Genomic DNA, 16,683 nt, shown 5'->3' with positions numbered 1-16,683 from the left:
TAGTGATTGTTTTAATTTCTTCCCTCCTTTTTTCCCCTTGATTTGGGTACTCTAGGTGTTCTGGTCTTCTAGAGTTAAGACAGACCCATATACCTGTTCAATGCTTCCACCATTTCCTTGTTTCCCATTATTAATTCCCCACCTCACCCTCTATGGGACCAATGTTCGCTTTAGTTACTCTTTTCTTTTTAAAATACTTGCAGAAACTCTTACAATCTGTTTTATATTTCTAGCTACCTTTATCTCATACTCTAATTTCTCCCTCTTTTTATTTTAACTTCATCCTTTGCTGGTTTCGAAAATCTGTCCAATCTTCTGACCTACCACTAATCTTTGCAGTATTAAATGCTTTTCTTTCCATTTGTTACTATTCTTAACTTCCTTAGTTAGTCATGGGAGTCTCCTTTACTATCAGGTCATTAACTAATCCCGTTCTGTTGAATAGCCTGTTCCATAGTTAGCACTAGAAGGTACTGCTCTCAAAAACTGGCCCAAATACACTCTTATGGACTCATCTTCCAGACAATCTGTTTCATCCAATCTAAATGAAAACCAAAATCACCCATGATTATTGCAGTACCTTGTTTAGAAGCCCCCATTATTTCTTCTTGGATATTCTGTCCTATAGCATAGCTACTGTTAAGGGCCCTTTGAACTGCTCCCACAAATGCCCTCTAACCCCAGAAGGAAAAACCAGTAAAAACTGGAAATTTAGAACACTGGTCCAAAAAAAAAAGCAGTTCTGTAACTTAGCTATTTCTTATCTCTACCCAAACTGATTCTACATTCTTCTGAGCTAAGATGATCTCTCACTACTGCACTGTCATCCTTAATTAACAGAGCTACCCCACCTTCTTTTCTAGGATTCCTGTTCTTTCATAATATCAAATACTCTTGAACATTTAGGTCCCAGCCTTGATCACCTTACAAACACATCTCTCAAATTGCTAACAGGTCATACATATGTATTTCTATTTGTGTTATCAATTCATCCGATTTATTACGCATGCTATGCACATTCAAATACAGAACCATTAATTCTGTCTTTTTACCATTCTTGTTAACTCTGGCCTTATCTGCTGGTGCACTAAGTTTGTATACTCATATTATACACTAATTTAAAATTGTTTGGAAAAAATATTTACCTGCACACATTTTAAGTTATTTAGAGAGCAATTAAGAATAGTATATCATTTTCATTGAATATTTACATAAAAACAGACAACACTGCAAGGAAAAAGCAGGTCCATCAGCGTTCAAAATAAAATTAGTTTTTCCGAATTAAAATAATTTGGTTCCCAAAATATTGACCTACCTTTTTTTATTTTCAGGTGCTACAGGAACTGCAGTGTTTTTCCAACATTTCTGTTCTTAATTGAGATTTCCAGAACTTGGGAGATTTTATCTTAATTTATTACATTGTTCAGTGTAAGTTGTAAATTAAGTAATCATCGTTAATTACCATGTTGTAGAATTTATATTTTCATTTAAGCATCTTGAAAGAAATCATTTTTTTTTAAAAGGTTTTTGAGATGACAGATGGCATGTACTTTAAATTTTATCAAAATCTCTATTAAAATTTGATGATGTGCATTACAGCATTTACTGTACCTGTATCTCTGCACTGTTCATTGAATGCTGCTCCCCTATTTCAACTATCTTTGTCTGTTCTTCCACCTTCTCCTCCTTTTCTACTTCATTTTCTGATGCAGTCTTTACTGGCTCTGGCAGTTCTTTTTCTGCTGAACCCATTTCTTCAGCTTGAGCCTGAATGCCCTTCTCAGCTTCCTTGTCTTCTGTCATCTCAACCTGAGAAAATGATTTTTGCTTTTTAAGCCAACCAGGTAAAAAGCGTGACAGCCCTTTACCACCTGACTGTTCCTTTTTGAGACTATTTGAAGGGCTAGCTTGAGTACTTGCATTTGAAGTTGGAGAATTTAATTCCTGTTCTTTCAGAGTTTGTTCTGTGGATACTGGCTGTTCACTTTCTTTGGCATCACTCTGTTGCTCTTGATTTACACTGGCAGGCTCTTCAGGATCTGAGGCTTCAGAATGCTCCTGTTCAATTTGCTCTGGCTCTTCCTTAACTTCAATTGCAGATCCAACTTCAGTTGCCATGATCAAAGTTTAAACTGGAATTTTAAAAAAGTATAATTTCACAATCAAGTTTTTAAAAAGTTGACAGAAAAACACAAATTTGCACGAAGTTAAAATTCTCAGCTTAATCCATTTAAATCAAAAAAAAAATGATGATTGAGTATTTACAATTTAAAGTCTTCAGATTTAATTTCAAGTTTGAGTTTTGGTTACACATTAAGGTAATGCTCAGTTCCATGTTATTATTTAAAAAGCACTGGTACAAAAGGTAGTTCTCCCAATGAAGCCATCTAAAGTGCCCCAATGCCAGCTAGTTCATCAGTATAAAGCAGTTCTTCACAGGGAGGCAGAAAAAGAAAAACTACATATGAAAAGCCTAAGTTCTTTGAATTAGTTTCAAGTTGGTATTGTTATACCCAGTGAAGGCATGTAATTGTCGTCACTTTAAATATGGACTGTGTTTGTTTGGAAGCTTCTGGAACTACAGATGACTGCCATGGATCAGGTGACTTTTGCAAATTCAATACAGACAACATCAAGCTTCTGGAAATGTCTTAATTATATCACCCTGGATGGGGATCTCCTCCTTGAATGGGCATACCCAGATAGCATGCCTCTGTAGAATTCACGTCTGCCATTGTTCATAATTTATTCCAAACTCAAAATCAATGGGCTTCAAGACTCCATGTCTCCAAGTTTGCAATTCAACAAAAGATGAGCTGCAAAAAACTTGCTATCTACAAGTGGGTGTGTAGAGCTATTGTATAGCAACAGCTTTCAGTTCAAGACATTCGAGGTGGAAAATAGCAGTTAAGCATGTGACTGAAATTGGCTACTATTATCTGAAGACCCAGAAAGACCAGAGTACTCTGTAGAGAACACCGCATGAAACAGCAGCTGTAGGAAAAGACTGTCATCTTTGCGTTTATGAATCTGGAGGCTGCAAAATCTTAAAAGCTTCCCAACCTGATTCCTATATCCAAGTTCACCTGTGAAGAAATTGGACCTGCTGATATAAAAACCACAATTGCCTAGCTTCATGACCTGAACATTTATCTCTTCAAGGGAATCCTGCAATAATCCTAATATTCGACTTTGGGTGTTTGAACTCATCTACGCTAGAAATCAAGAGTGGTAAAAGTTCCTTTCTTTACCAGGCACACAAAGGTTGTTCTCCCACAACGAACCGGACACGTGAACTATAAATTACTCTTTTGATTACAACTTGTAAAAGTAAACTATTCTCTCTAAGTGTATTTTTTCTCGAGCTGGTGTGCGCGTGTGTGTACATGCACACATGCTGAGTGACTGGCATTGCCTTTAGACTTTTGGGGTGAACCCATGAATAAATAATCCTCTATATTGAAACACACAAAAGATTGCTACTGTTATTTAAATTGGCCATACATTCCGATGGCTAAGAGATACACAGATCTTCCTCTTCAAAAACCACACTGATTATGGATAGTAAGGGGACAGGTAGAAGGGTTTCAGTTCACCCATATCAGTAAGGCATTTTCTACCAGTTGCAGCAAACAGTTCAGTCCAAATGGCATTTCTATCAATGTGGTCCACGAATTCAGCTCTGTTAAGCCAGGCTTAAGTGCACAACATGCAAATAGCCACATGCAAAGGCATTGGGGCTCTCCAAAGGCAAAAAATATCGGCATGATGCTATGCAAAAACATAGGTCTGAGACAGTCCTCACTGAAAACCTCTTTTGACCTAAATAGATTACAAAACCATTCCAAAAGGAATACAAAATGTATGTCCAGCATGCTAAGCTGGTAATTATGAAAGCACGGTGTTGTTTTCCAGGTGTCTTAGAAACTACGGCATCTGAACTCTTTACCAAGAGCATTCTGTTATTTTCAAGGCAAATGTGATCAAAAGGGGAGACTGATGAGCATTTGTGATAATCATATGAATTTTTAAACAGGAATGAAAGAACAAAGCTTCCTGAAAACATTTGCCTAAAGTTACATGTGTTGATGCTCTATTATCAAATTTGTATTCTCCATCACTGTGTATAAACACTTTCATTAATCCCACGACCCTACATAAAATGTAGCGCGCTTCATTGAATATTGAGCACGTTCTTCTATTGTAAGATATACAGGCAGATTTTAATCAATGAACAGTTTATGCAAGCTACTGTAGATGCCAGGTTCATCTTAGCTTTCAGATAAAATTTCAGCTCACTCAAGAATACTGCTCCCAAGCACAGGTTCAAGTGAAGTCTAGCTTTACAACTAAACAGATGTAAATTTGTAAAAATGTAGTATATATTTTGACAAGGCCTCAAAATTATAGTTTGGTTCTTTCAAAGGCTCAGGGAAAATGGCACAAATAGCAGCACAATTGAATTATAATGCTTGCGACACTGCCATTAATCGCCTTTTATATACTGTAGATATAGTATGAACCAACCTTCGAAGCCTCAAAAAATCCTTCCAAAAACGTGGTTGACGGATATGCCGAGTATAAAATATGAACCGCTGGTGTAAGTGGTCGCCACTTTGAAATGTGAAAAAATACATAACACAGGCATTCAAATTAAATCAACATGACAAGCTTTATTGAGTGAATTAATTCTACAAGGTTACTTTTAACCACAAACAACAAATTTTAAAAACCATCAAGATCATTGTCTTTGGCATCTGACACAAAGAGTTCATCGCATTTATTCCGAGTCACTTTGGCTATGGAATTATGAAAGAATCCCACTCAATCAAATTTCACAATCCCAGTTTCAGAATCATCCCTCTACAAATCATCTTCCTCTCCATCCAGGATATTCCGCATTTTTTGAACGATCTGTTGACAGCTTGTGCACGAATAGCATCCCATGATTTAATCTCTAAACCATACAAAACATCAAGCGGGGAGCATGCATTTTCAAGACAAGGGTTGTAAAAAGGGAAGATTTATGTGCATTTGTGGTAATCATATGAATTTTTAAACAGGAATGAAAGAACAAAGCTGTCTAAAAACAGTTCCCTAAGGTTACATGTGGTTGATGCCCTGTAATTAAGTTTGTATCCTTCAACACTGTCTCTAAGCACTTTCATTAATCCCACAGCTCCACATAAAATGTAGCACGCTTGATTGAACATTAAGCACATTCATCCGTTAGAAGATATACAGATTTTAATCAATGAGCAGTGTGGAGATGTTTTCTCTGTCAACCATCTGCCTATTCCAACTGATGCAAACATGATCCTTGAATATTTTGCTGAGGCACACATCCAAAAGATTGAACTGCGAACGTGAGACCTCGTGATATAGGTGCAACTTGGGTGTTATTGCTTCACAGGCACCTTGATCTCTTAAATTACATGGGATCTGAACATGTCCCTCGCTAATAACATGACCCTCGTTCTTTGCCACCATGCCACTTATTCCACTCGTCATCGATCCACAACTTCACTATCTTCATCCATCAAACCATTGTCATGGACATGCAAAAATCCTCCCGCAGGGAACTTGATTTTCAGCATGGTTTTACCTTTGAAAATTACCATAGGCTTTAATTTCATTCCATCAGCCATGCAGGCTAGCAACACCATGAATTTGGTCTTCTCATGTCCTGTGGTTTTTGCTAGAACTGTGAATTGGATGTTCAGCATTTTTGAATGATATGTTAGTTTGTGCGTTAATAGCATCTCACAATTTCACTCCACACTTCGACTGCTGGGAATATTGAAATTCATGGGCTTTTCATCTACGTTGCAGATGTGACACAATGGATAATCATTTTTTTGCCACTGTATGAATCAATCACCGGAAATCAATAAATTTGGCAGAGGTCTTTTGGTAGTCTTTGAACGATCTTGGTCTTCTTCCACAACACTTAACATTCTTATTCCATAAAGCGGCTACACCAACTTGCTGTTGCTCTAAAATTTTTGCTGGACTCAGGGTTTGATATGGCCCATTCAACTACATATATACATTGTATTTTTAGTGACAATATAACCATTCTAACGATTTGCAAGGATCCATTCCAATACATGCTTCTCAAGATCAGACCAGTGGCTGGTTCCAGTTCTCATGGCCTATTTAGCCTTGGGCAATTTCTTCAGTATGGTTTCCTTCTTTTTCCATTCTCTCACCAGTTTTTCCACAAACACTGAATTCCCTCGCTGAAACAGGAAGACACGAATTTTTGTTGTTATGTAGTCACTTCCACTTCTAAGAGAAGCAAATTTGGAAGCAGGTGCGCATCTTCTGAGCAATACCAGTACTTTGAAGATCGGATTCTCAGTCACAAAGCTAAGCAGAGAGAGTAGCATTACTCCAGTCACAATTAAACTCCAGGCTTAGAAAGCCAGACTGAAATTAGTAGCTGCAATATAAGGCCACCTGTAAACTTTTCATTTATATTTTTTTTAAAGAGACCTGAACAACTGCGTTATTTGAAGAAAGGCCAATGTTACATTTTTTTTATTTTTTTCCTATTATTAAAAATGAAGCAGAACTGAAAGGAACAAACCTTTTAATGAAATTGTATACAACAAACATTAAAAAGATTTTTGATACTTCTTTCAATATTTACAGCTGTGTGCATTGAAAAAAATCACAGCCAACATGAAAAACTGCACTTGCCAACATAAGCTACTGTAAATGTTTGTAAGAGAAATTAAAATGTGCAACTCTAATTAACAGAAGTAACATTTAAAGTGCCCAGGTAATCTAATAAAATGGTATTAAAGCAAGAACTTGCATTTATAATACACCTTCCACAATCTCAGAAGGTACCAAAGAATTTTATAGTCAATGAAGTAGATTTGAACTGTAATCACTGTTACGATATTGGAATTCACAGTGACCAATTTGCAGATATTAAGACCAGATCATCATCTTAATTGCTAGTTAAGGAATAGAGGTTGACCAGAACACTGGAAGAACTCCCCTGCTTCTCTTTGAATACTGCAGTGGGATCTTTTACATCCCTCAGAGAGGGCAGTTAGGGCCAAAGTTCAACATCATATTTGATGCATAGAACCTGAAACAGTGCAGTACTGCCTCATTACTGTAATGAGGTGCCAGCTTGGATTACGTGCTCAGTTTCCAATTTAAGATGACAGCGCAGTAATAATGGTTGTACTGAACTGAATTGTCATTCAAATTTCTTCATTTTTGTAATTCAGTGGAATGCAGACCAGTGATCTCTTTTAATGACAATTTGTTTTATAGTGACCAAACTGCAGTCTATGCATCTTGGACTTGCATTCAAGTCTTGAAGGAAACTCCACTGTACTGCACCCCTGATTTTTCTTTTATTCATTCAGGGGATGTGGACATTGCTCTACTGCCCATCCTTAATTGCCCTCAAGATGCCTGAACGATTAGCTAGGTCATTTCAGCGGGCAGTTAAGAATCAATCACTACTAACTACTAACCACTAAGAATAAGTTTAAGCATCGGAAAATATTTACAGCTCACTCTGAAATTCTTTCCTATTAAAGGATGCAACTGCATCAGGGAAGACCAGACAAGCTAGGATTCTTTTCTCTTTTAAAACAGGAGAAAGACTAAGAGGTTCCTGACAGAGCTGAGGTCTTCAAAGTTATTAATAGCTTGTTTCACTGAAAACTCTCACTATGACATTTGAAGAACAGACCAGGCAAAAACACCAGAGAAATTAATGAGAACGTGAGCGCTAATCATCATGTTAGGCACGCGATAATCCTTCAGCAAAATTACAGCAAAACACTAAGAATCGCAGCACTGACTGAACCTCAAAGGAACCGTGGTGAAAAGAGAAAGATAAGCACACAATTAATCTGAAACAGTATTAAAGCAAAGCCCAAAAGTGATGTATATACCAGCTGTGATACTTTGCAAAGAGCTGATTCAGAAGCCTCCAATCTTGCCCACTATTGACCACCAGAAATTGAACTGGACTAGCCATACTGTGGCTACAAGAGCAGGTCAGAGACTAGGAATCTTGTGGCGAGTAACTCACCTCCTGACTCCCCAAAGCCTGTCCACCATCTACAAGGCACAAGTCAAGAGTGTGAAGGAATACTCTCCATTTGCCTGGATGAGTGCAGCTCCAACAACAGTGAAAAAACAGTTAAAACAATCCAAGATAAAGCTTGATTGGCACCCCTTCCACAAACATTCATTCCCTCCACCACCAAACAACAGTGGCAGCAGTGTGTACCAACTACAGGATGCATGACAGAAGCTCAACAAGGTTCCTTCAGCAGCACCTTCCAAACACATGGCTTCTACCATCTAGAAGGACAAGGACAGCAGATACATGGGAACACAACCACCTGGAAGTTCCCTCCAAATCACTCCCATCCTGACTTGGAAACATATCGCTGTTCCTTCACTGTCACTGGGTCAAAATCCTGGAACTCCCTCCCTCACGGCACTCAGGGTATACCCATACCACATGGACTGCAGCACTTCAAGGAGACAACTCACCACCACCTTATCAAGGGCAACTAGGGATGGGCAATAAATGCTGGTCTAGCAAGCCACACCCACATCCCATAAATGAATAAAAAACCTCTTATGCTTACAGTGGGCTGTGACAATGCACTCAAACAGGCACAACAAAATCTAGCACTGGAGGCAACAATTCCCACCCCTTTCCCCAGTTCCACCCAACTCCCAGCTAGACATTTGAAACCACCAGCCCACTGAGCGTAGTGTTTGTAATGTACTTGTATATTATGCTAAAGATGTAATGACATAATAAACACACAAGATTGGTGCCACCCAATAAACAACTGTGCGCAAGGCAGTCTTACAAAGTGAAATAAAGGCTCCATTATTACACTGACCACTTAAATCAAAGCACCACACCACACCAGCAACCTTGAACTCAAGCTCCCTGTTTCCATGAATTTGTCAATCCCACAGCTTTGTTTGGCACTTGCCGCTCTCCTGTGAACACAGAACATGCCCCTCCGTTACCCAGCAAAGCTGAGGCCACTCAAATGCATTAGTAGAAACACTTGCCTCTTCCCCTCATCACAAGGAGATCAGTTCCACACCCCAGAGAAGATTCTCAGAACCACCACATCCCTAATGTACAATAGAGTTTAATCCAATTCACCACACGGCTACCCAAGTGAACTGCAGGTAATTATTCATCTATTCTCAAATACGAGGGTTTCGCACAGCTCTACCTTCCACCTAATATCAATTCCAGGCACAAATTTCTTGTAACCTCTCTAATCCACTACTTTGCCGCAGCTACACAACTCCCCAACCTGAACTGAACAGAGAACTATTGTAAGCATCTGTACAGTATCCATCATCATTCAGAGATGACTCTCCACCCCACTTTGGACAGATCTAATTTACTTAATTAGACTTAGTTCCTCTGGTGCTGTGTGCGACAATGGGCAGCAAGACTCTGCCATCAGTCCAGTACATCACAAACTTTTGTCCAGTCCAGATGGTGTCCCATTCTTGAAGGTTCTCCTTAAGTGTATTTCTCCAGGTCTTTTTTGGCCAAACTTGTCTTCTGTCGTCTGGTGGTATCCATTCCACAGCCACTCTGGTAAGTCCGGAAGGCAAAAATAAGTGCCCTGCCAGCCTCTGTCACAATTTCCCCAGAAACCTCGAACCAGTCCTCTGCAGCATTTCCTCATTTTGATGCTGTCTCTCCACATGATGCCCAGAATCTGGACACTGGCTTCCAGTCACTAAAGCAGCCTTCTGTCATCACCCTCTGTCTCCTACAACTAAGCCAGTTTTGAATTCACCTTATCAAATTACCCTGTATCCCATGTGCATTTGCCTTCTTTATAAGTCTCCCATGTGGGATCTTGTCAAAGGCTTTGCTGAAATCCATATAAACTATACCAACTGCACTAGCCTCATCTAAACACCTGGTCACCTCCTCAAAAAATTCAAAGTTGTTAGGCATGACCTCCCATTGACAAAGCCTGATCAAACCTTGCCTCTCCAAGTGGAGTTAGATTCTCTCCTTCAGAATTTTCTCCAATAGTCTCCCTATCACTGACGTGAGACTCACTAGTCTGTAATTCCCTGGCTTATCTCTACAACCCTTCTTAAATAGCAGAACCACATTAGCTGTTCTCCAGTCCTCTGGCACCCGAGAGAGGAATTAAAAATTTGGGTCAGAGCTCCTGCGATCTCCTCCCTTGCCTCCATCAGCAGTCTGGGACACAAACCATCCGGACCTGGAGATCTGTCCACTTTTAAGCCTGCCAACATCTCCAATACCTTGTCACTCCTTATATCAATTTGCTCAAGAACTTTGTAGTCTCTCTCCCCGAGTTTCATACCTTCATCCTCATTCTCTTGGGTGATGACGGATGTGAAGTATTCATTCAACACTCTACCAATGTCCTCTGGCTCCACCCATAGATTTCCACCTTGGTCCTTTATGGGCCCTACTCTTTCCCTGGTTATCCTCTTCCCATTGATATACTTATGGAATATCTTGGGGTTTTTCCTACTTTTACCAGTCAGAGCTTTCTCATATCCCCTCTTTGCTCTCCTAATTGCTTTCTTAAGCTCCATCCTGCACTTTCTGTACTCCACTAATGCCTCAGCTGATTTGCTTTCCTTGTGCCTGCTAAAAGCCTCTCTTTTCTTTCTCATCATATCCTGAATATCTCTGGCCATGCATGGTTCTCTGGGCTTGTTACTCCTTCCTATCGCCCTAGAGGGAACATGTTGAGCCTGTACCCTCCCCCATTTCCTTTTGAATGCCCCCATTGCTCTTCTGTAGATTTCCCCACAAGTAGCTGTTACCAGTCTACCTTGGCCAGATTCTGCCTTATTTTACTAAAATCAGCTCTCCCCCAATCCAAAACATGTTTTTGCAACTTGTCGATTTCTTTGTCCATAACAAGCTTGAATTGTACCATGTTGTGGTCGCTATCACTAAAATGCTCCCCCACCACCACCTCAGCCACCTGTCTGGCTTCATTCCCCAGAATTAGGTCCAGCACTGCGCTTTCCCTTATTGGACCCTCTACATATTGACCTAAAAAGTTCTCCTGTTCCATTTCTCCATTTCAAGAAATCCACACCATCCAAGCCCTTAATATGTCTATCCCAATTAATATTGGGAAAGTTGAAATCACCTAATATAATTACCCTATTGTTATTGCTTTTACACACCTCCACAAATTCTACACATATTTGCTCCTCAATTTCCCGCTGACTATCTGGGGTCTATAATAAACACCTCACAATGTGGCTGCCCATTTTTTATTCCTAAGCTCTACCCAAGATGCCCCCTCCAAGTTATCATCTCTCCTTACTGCAGTAACTGACTCAACTAATAATGCAATGCCTTCTCCTCTTTTACCCCCTCCCATGTCTCGCCTGAAGATTCTATAACCCGGAATGTTGAGCTGCCAACCCTGCCCCTCCCTCAACCATGTCTCTGTGATGGCTTTTATATCACAATTCCACGTGTCAATCCTCATCCTTAACTCATCCGTTTTACCAATAATACTCCTCGCATTAAAGTAGAGGCCATCCATACTTGCCTTACTCCCTTGAAACTTAATGCAGCTGTACTCCCTCTGACTTGATTGTTTTACTGTATTATGATGTGTCCCTATTCTGCTAACATTGTGTCCCCTCCCCCTGCCAATTTAGTTTAAACTCCTCCCAACAGCACTAGCAAACCCGCCCGCAAGGATGTTAGTCCCGCTCTGGTACAGATGTAGTCCATCCCACTTTTACAGGTCCCATCTCCCCCAGAAACAGTCCCAGTGATCCAGGAATCTAAAACTCTCCCTCCTGCACCAACTCTTAAACCACGTATTCATCTGCATTATTCTCCTATTCTGTGCTCGCTAGCACGTGGCACTGGGAGTAATCCAAAGATTACAACTGCTGTTTAGTCTACTGCCTAACTCCCTGAATTCTTGATGCAAGGCCTCATCCCTCTTTCTTCCTATGTCATTGGTACCAACACGTACCATGGCCTCTGCCTTATCACCCTCCCCCTTCAAGATGCCCTGTAGCTATTTAATGACATCTCAGACCCTGGCACCAGGGAGGCAACACACCATTCTGGAGTCACGTTGACAGCCACAGTAGCACCTATCTGCTCTCCTGACTATAGAATCCCCTATTACTATTGCTCTTCCTCTCCTCCTGTACAGACAGGCTGCTTGTGGTGCCAAAATCTTGGCTCTGTCTGAACTCCCTGGAGGAACCAGCAACCTCATCAGCCTCCAAAATGGAATACCGATTTGCAAGCGGGACCCCAGGGGACTCTTGTTTCTCTTGGACTGCCTGGTGGTCACCCATTCCCTTCCTTCCTCAAGTCCCTTCAGCTGTGATGTGACCACCCCTCTAAACATGCTATCCATGATGCTCTCAGACTCGCGGATACTCCAAAATGTCCCCAGCTGCCGTTCCAGCTCTAAAACCCGAACTTCCAGGAGTTGCAGCTGGACACACCTCCTGCACATACGCTGGTCCCAGGCACTCCACAGCTTCCCACGTTGAGCACAAGGAGCACTCCACAGCTTTGAGCTCTCCTGCCATAACTTATCCTTTTAAATTAAACCTTTTAAATCAATTACTCTAGGGCTCTTCTTTCCTGATCCTCGTTACTACAGAATATACTAACTATAAACCACAAAAAAGACCTTAAATTATAGGCACTACTGCTGCAGCAAGGCAAGACCACTCTCTGAAGGTTTAAGTTGGATAGCAAAGAAAAAAAGCAAAAAGCACCTCTGCACCAAATTCCCACTGTGCACCAAATTGCCAATACCCACACTCAGTCTGGCTGTGTCTCACTCAGGATGAGGTCTCTCCCATGCTCATGTGCAAGGTCACTGAGTTCTAACTAGAAATAGCTGATCCTTTAAACAAAGACAACATGATTGCCTCACCATGTGATATGCCACAACTTCTCAAGTCCTTTTCCAAAAAGGTCGTGTGTTCATGTCGATTCCACATTCTGTATTGTTGGTTAATGCCTCTGAAGGTTTGAGGCAGTCATCATGATATAGCTATATTTCTTAGTTCTGATGAAGAGTCATACGGACTCGAAACATCTACTCTGTCCCTCTCTGCAGATGCTGTCAGGCCTGCTGAGTTTTTCCAGGTATTTTTATTTTTGATCATGATATAGCCACTCAATTTCATCTACTACCAATTAAGTTTCAATCTTTCCTTTCATTCAGTATGGAATAGGGAGTCAGGCAGTGTGGAAATTCCAGTTGTTTGTGTTGGCCCATCTTAAAGAGATGTGCAATTTCTCCAGGTGGTTTGCGTGTCCATATTTAATTAGAAATTTGCTTGAGGCTTGGTACTGCCTGTGGCTCAAATGTCAAAGGTCACATGATTTGAAGCAGCCATTTTAACAGTTTGTTTGCATCCAGTTTTTAATTGTATTGACTGAAAGTTCATAATATACTGGGCATGACAGAGGACACAGTTGGGGGCAGGATTGGAGTGAGGGCTAGGGTGCCTAACACTCAGGTACAGAACCAAGCCAATGTTCCAGGGAAGTGAGGTGGGCCTTCTAACCTGCATGCCTCAGCATCTGCCCACCACTGTTCCCGCCTCTGGCCTGCTTCAGGACCTGACTCCAGCCCTTCCTGCCAGTCCACCATGAAAATAGCATGGATGGGTAATGTCGGGCAAGAGGCAGAATTGCAACATTGGGAAATGGCCCAACTCTCAATTCCCACCTCACAGGGGAAAATCCAGCCCTACGCCTGTTAATAGAACCAAGAATCTGATATGCCTGTTATTAAACTGCATTCTCAACTTGTCCTGGCACCGTCAAAAATTTGTGCAGATATAACATTCCCAGGTCTGCGCATCTCCTATAAAGTTCTACCTTTCACTTTGAATTTTAAGTGAAAAGGTTGGTAATCCAGGATAGATTGGGTCAAATGTTCCATCCCAAATGTGAAGAGTTCAATTTAACACCTGAAATTGTACTCTTCCCACCCACCAAAAGGATATATATGACCAGAATGTCGAGGTTACCCAATGCACTCATTGGGGAGGCACCTTGTTTTTAAAAGGCTACACTTCCATCTGAATTATGGTCCCTCCACCACCCGCCTCTCCCACCCCAAATGAGGGCAAACTAGGCCTGCCTCTTCCTGCCAAGAGCAAATTAAACACACACCATGGAAACTTGATTTCCCCTTCCAAAACCTTGTTCCCCTTCACTCCTCTCTGCCTCTTATTTATCCCTAAACTGGTCGACTTGAATAAAGAAATTGGATTGCGTTGCAACATTATAATTATACTGTAGATGGAGATGTTCGAGTACCATTGCGTGATTCATTATCTTTTCAAAAAAAATTCTTTCAGAAAGTAAGCACTGCTGACTAGAGTCAATCATGTTGGTTGGAACTAAATTTATATTCAGGTCACACTGGGCTGTGAACCAGATAGATTTATATGGCAAAATCAGACAGCATCACAGTCACTTTTATTGATACCAATTGTTTATTTCCAGATATCTTTTTAAAACTGAATTCAAATTCTCCAACTGCACTGGCATGATTTGAATTCAAATTTTCTAGATTATTTGTCCAGGCCTGGAGATTACTGGTTTAGTATTATACTTCTGTACTTTATTGGAAGCAGGTTTTAATATGTCTGCCAATCAACTATTGAATTTTGCTACAATTCTCAATTTTGCCCACCTGGTGCCACTGCAAAATCTTCTCTTTGGAGAACAGTAGTGAAGTTTTTTTTTATTATTCATTCAAGGGATATGGATTTCACTGGCTAGACCAACACTTTTTGCCCATCCCTAATTGCCCTCTCTCTCTTTTATTCTCTCTTGGCTCAAAGTGTATACAGTACCAATATACGACAGCTCAAATATCACATGCCAGTAGCCATGTTAGTGCAGGATGGTAAAGGAGCGTAAATGCAAATATTAGAAAACAAATTCATTATCACTTCTAGCCCTCTCACCCAATCTATTGGTCATCCTTTATCTAGTTCATATTCTTCCAGGTGGTTCATAGCAGGCTTGGAGAGCAGGTGTGTAAACTCACAAAAGTAACAAATAAGGTTAGTATGCTGCAGGCATAAGTTACCTCATGGGGTTTTGATAGAGTAACAATAAAGGAAATCTGGCTTAAATAAGGGCTGGAATGGAAACTAACATTCTTGGCTACAATGTACTCAGGAAGAAAAGGGAAATTAAAAAAAATGGAAAGGAGGCTAGTACAGCTCTGGAAAGGGGTGGTATACTAAGAGTTCCAACAATAAATCTATTTGGTTAAAGTGAAGGAGAAGAGCAGCTGTTGTGCTGCTGGTGTGTACTTTTGATAAGAAGATAATAGTGAGGAGGAGGAAGAGGGGGAGCAAATATACAAGCAAATTTCAAAAAGATGCAGAAACAATAGTGATAATTAACTTGGGGGGGGTTCAATTATCCCAATATAGACTGGGGGTAAAAACTGTAAAAGCCAATGTGGGGAAGGAATGCCTGATATGTACAATCATGGTGAGGTCAATTAGAGAAGGGCAAAGACTTAGAGGTGCAAGGCTAGAGTACTTTGTACCAGTGTTTACTAAGAGTGGATTGTGGCATAATGGGTTAATAGTTATGCTAATGAGATTATCTGTACTATGATGTAATAGTGTCATCAGCAGTCATGTGCTTAGGATGCTGTAGAGCAGATGGAATAGCCTGCAAGCAAGAGAAATTACTTATCTAGTAGTTTACCATGTATTTAGTGTTAATAAGGTAGTTTTGAAGTCATCTACCCTAGTCAGACCTGAGTCACTCATGAGCAGAGGGAAAACTTACCAGTAAAGATTAGGCCATGAAATAACCCACAAAACAAGGATACAGACAAAATATCGTAGAAGCATAGGTGGTGGAGATAATGATTGGGTTGAATACAGAGAGGCAGGATGTACTGGAAAGTCTGCCTATGCTTAGAGTGGATCAGCTGCCTGTTTCGAATGGCTTGCATCTCAAGCTAAGGAAATTGGGGGTGGAGATAACTGAAGGGCTTACCATAAATCTTCCAATTTTTCTCAAATAAAGGGGAGGTGCCAGAGGATTGGAAACTGGTAAATGCAACACTGCTTCTCAAGGAAGTGTGTTAGGACATTTTTAGTGACTACAAGCTGCACAATCTAACATCAGTGGTGGGTAAGGGTTTAGAAACTATAATTAGGGAAAAAAATCAACAGGCAGTTGGAGGTTTGACTTAATTAAGGGAAGCAGCACAGATTTGTAAAAGGCAGATCATGCTTGACAAATCTAATTGAATTATTTGATGAAGTAACAGAGAATGTTGATGACGGAAAAACAATGGATCTTATCTATATAGGTTTTATACTAATTAAAGGTCGGCTAACCACTTTGAGACTCGTGGAATAGAAGGGTCAGTGTCAGCTTGGCTAAAAAAAAATATTTGCTTAAGGACAGAAAAGAGACAGTGGTGTTCCCCAAGGGTCAGTGCTAGGACCACTGCTTTTTCTGATATATATAAAAATGGCTTGGCACTTGAATATAGAAGAGTTTTAAAATTTGCCAATGATACCAAACTTGGAACTGTGGCATCAATGAACCATAACAGGACATACATAGCTAGCATAATGGGTAGACAAGAGTAGGTGGAA

The 16,683-nt window shown here is 40.4% G+C and overlaps 1 protein-coding gene across 13 annotated transcripts in view; it reads right to left on the bottom strand.

The window, feature by feature from the left end:
* Positions 1-16,683, bottom strand: part of epb41l2 (erythrocyte membrane protein band 4.1 like 2) — a 211,487-nt gene that overhangs the window by 132,520 nt on the left and 62,284 nt on the right. For all 13 annotated transcript variants that reach the window (XM_041187700.1, XM_041187703.1, XM_041187708.1 and 10 more), the window contains one exon: positions 1,612-2,132. In XM_041187700.1, the coding sequence (XP_041043634.1) occupies positions 1,612-2,118 (507 nt within the window). In that variant the 5' untranslated portion in view covers positions 2,119-2,132. Of the gene's footprint in view, positions 1-1,611; positions 2,133-16,683 lie in introns of those variants that run through there.

This window comes from Carcharodon carcharias, chromosome 5, assembly GCF_017639515.1.
Source record: "Carcharodon carcharias isolate sCarCar2 chromosome 5, sCarCar2.pri, whole genome shotgun sequence".
NCBI lineage: Eukaryota > Metazoa > Chordata > Chondrichthyes > Lamniformes > Lamnidae > Carcharodon > Carcharodon carcharias.
Note: the sequence above shows the minus strand (reverse complement) of the source record. Positions and strands in the feature narration are given on the sequence as shown.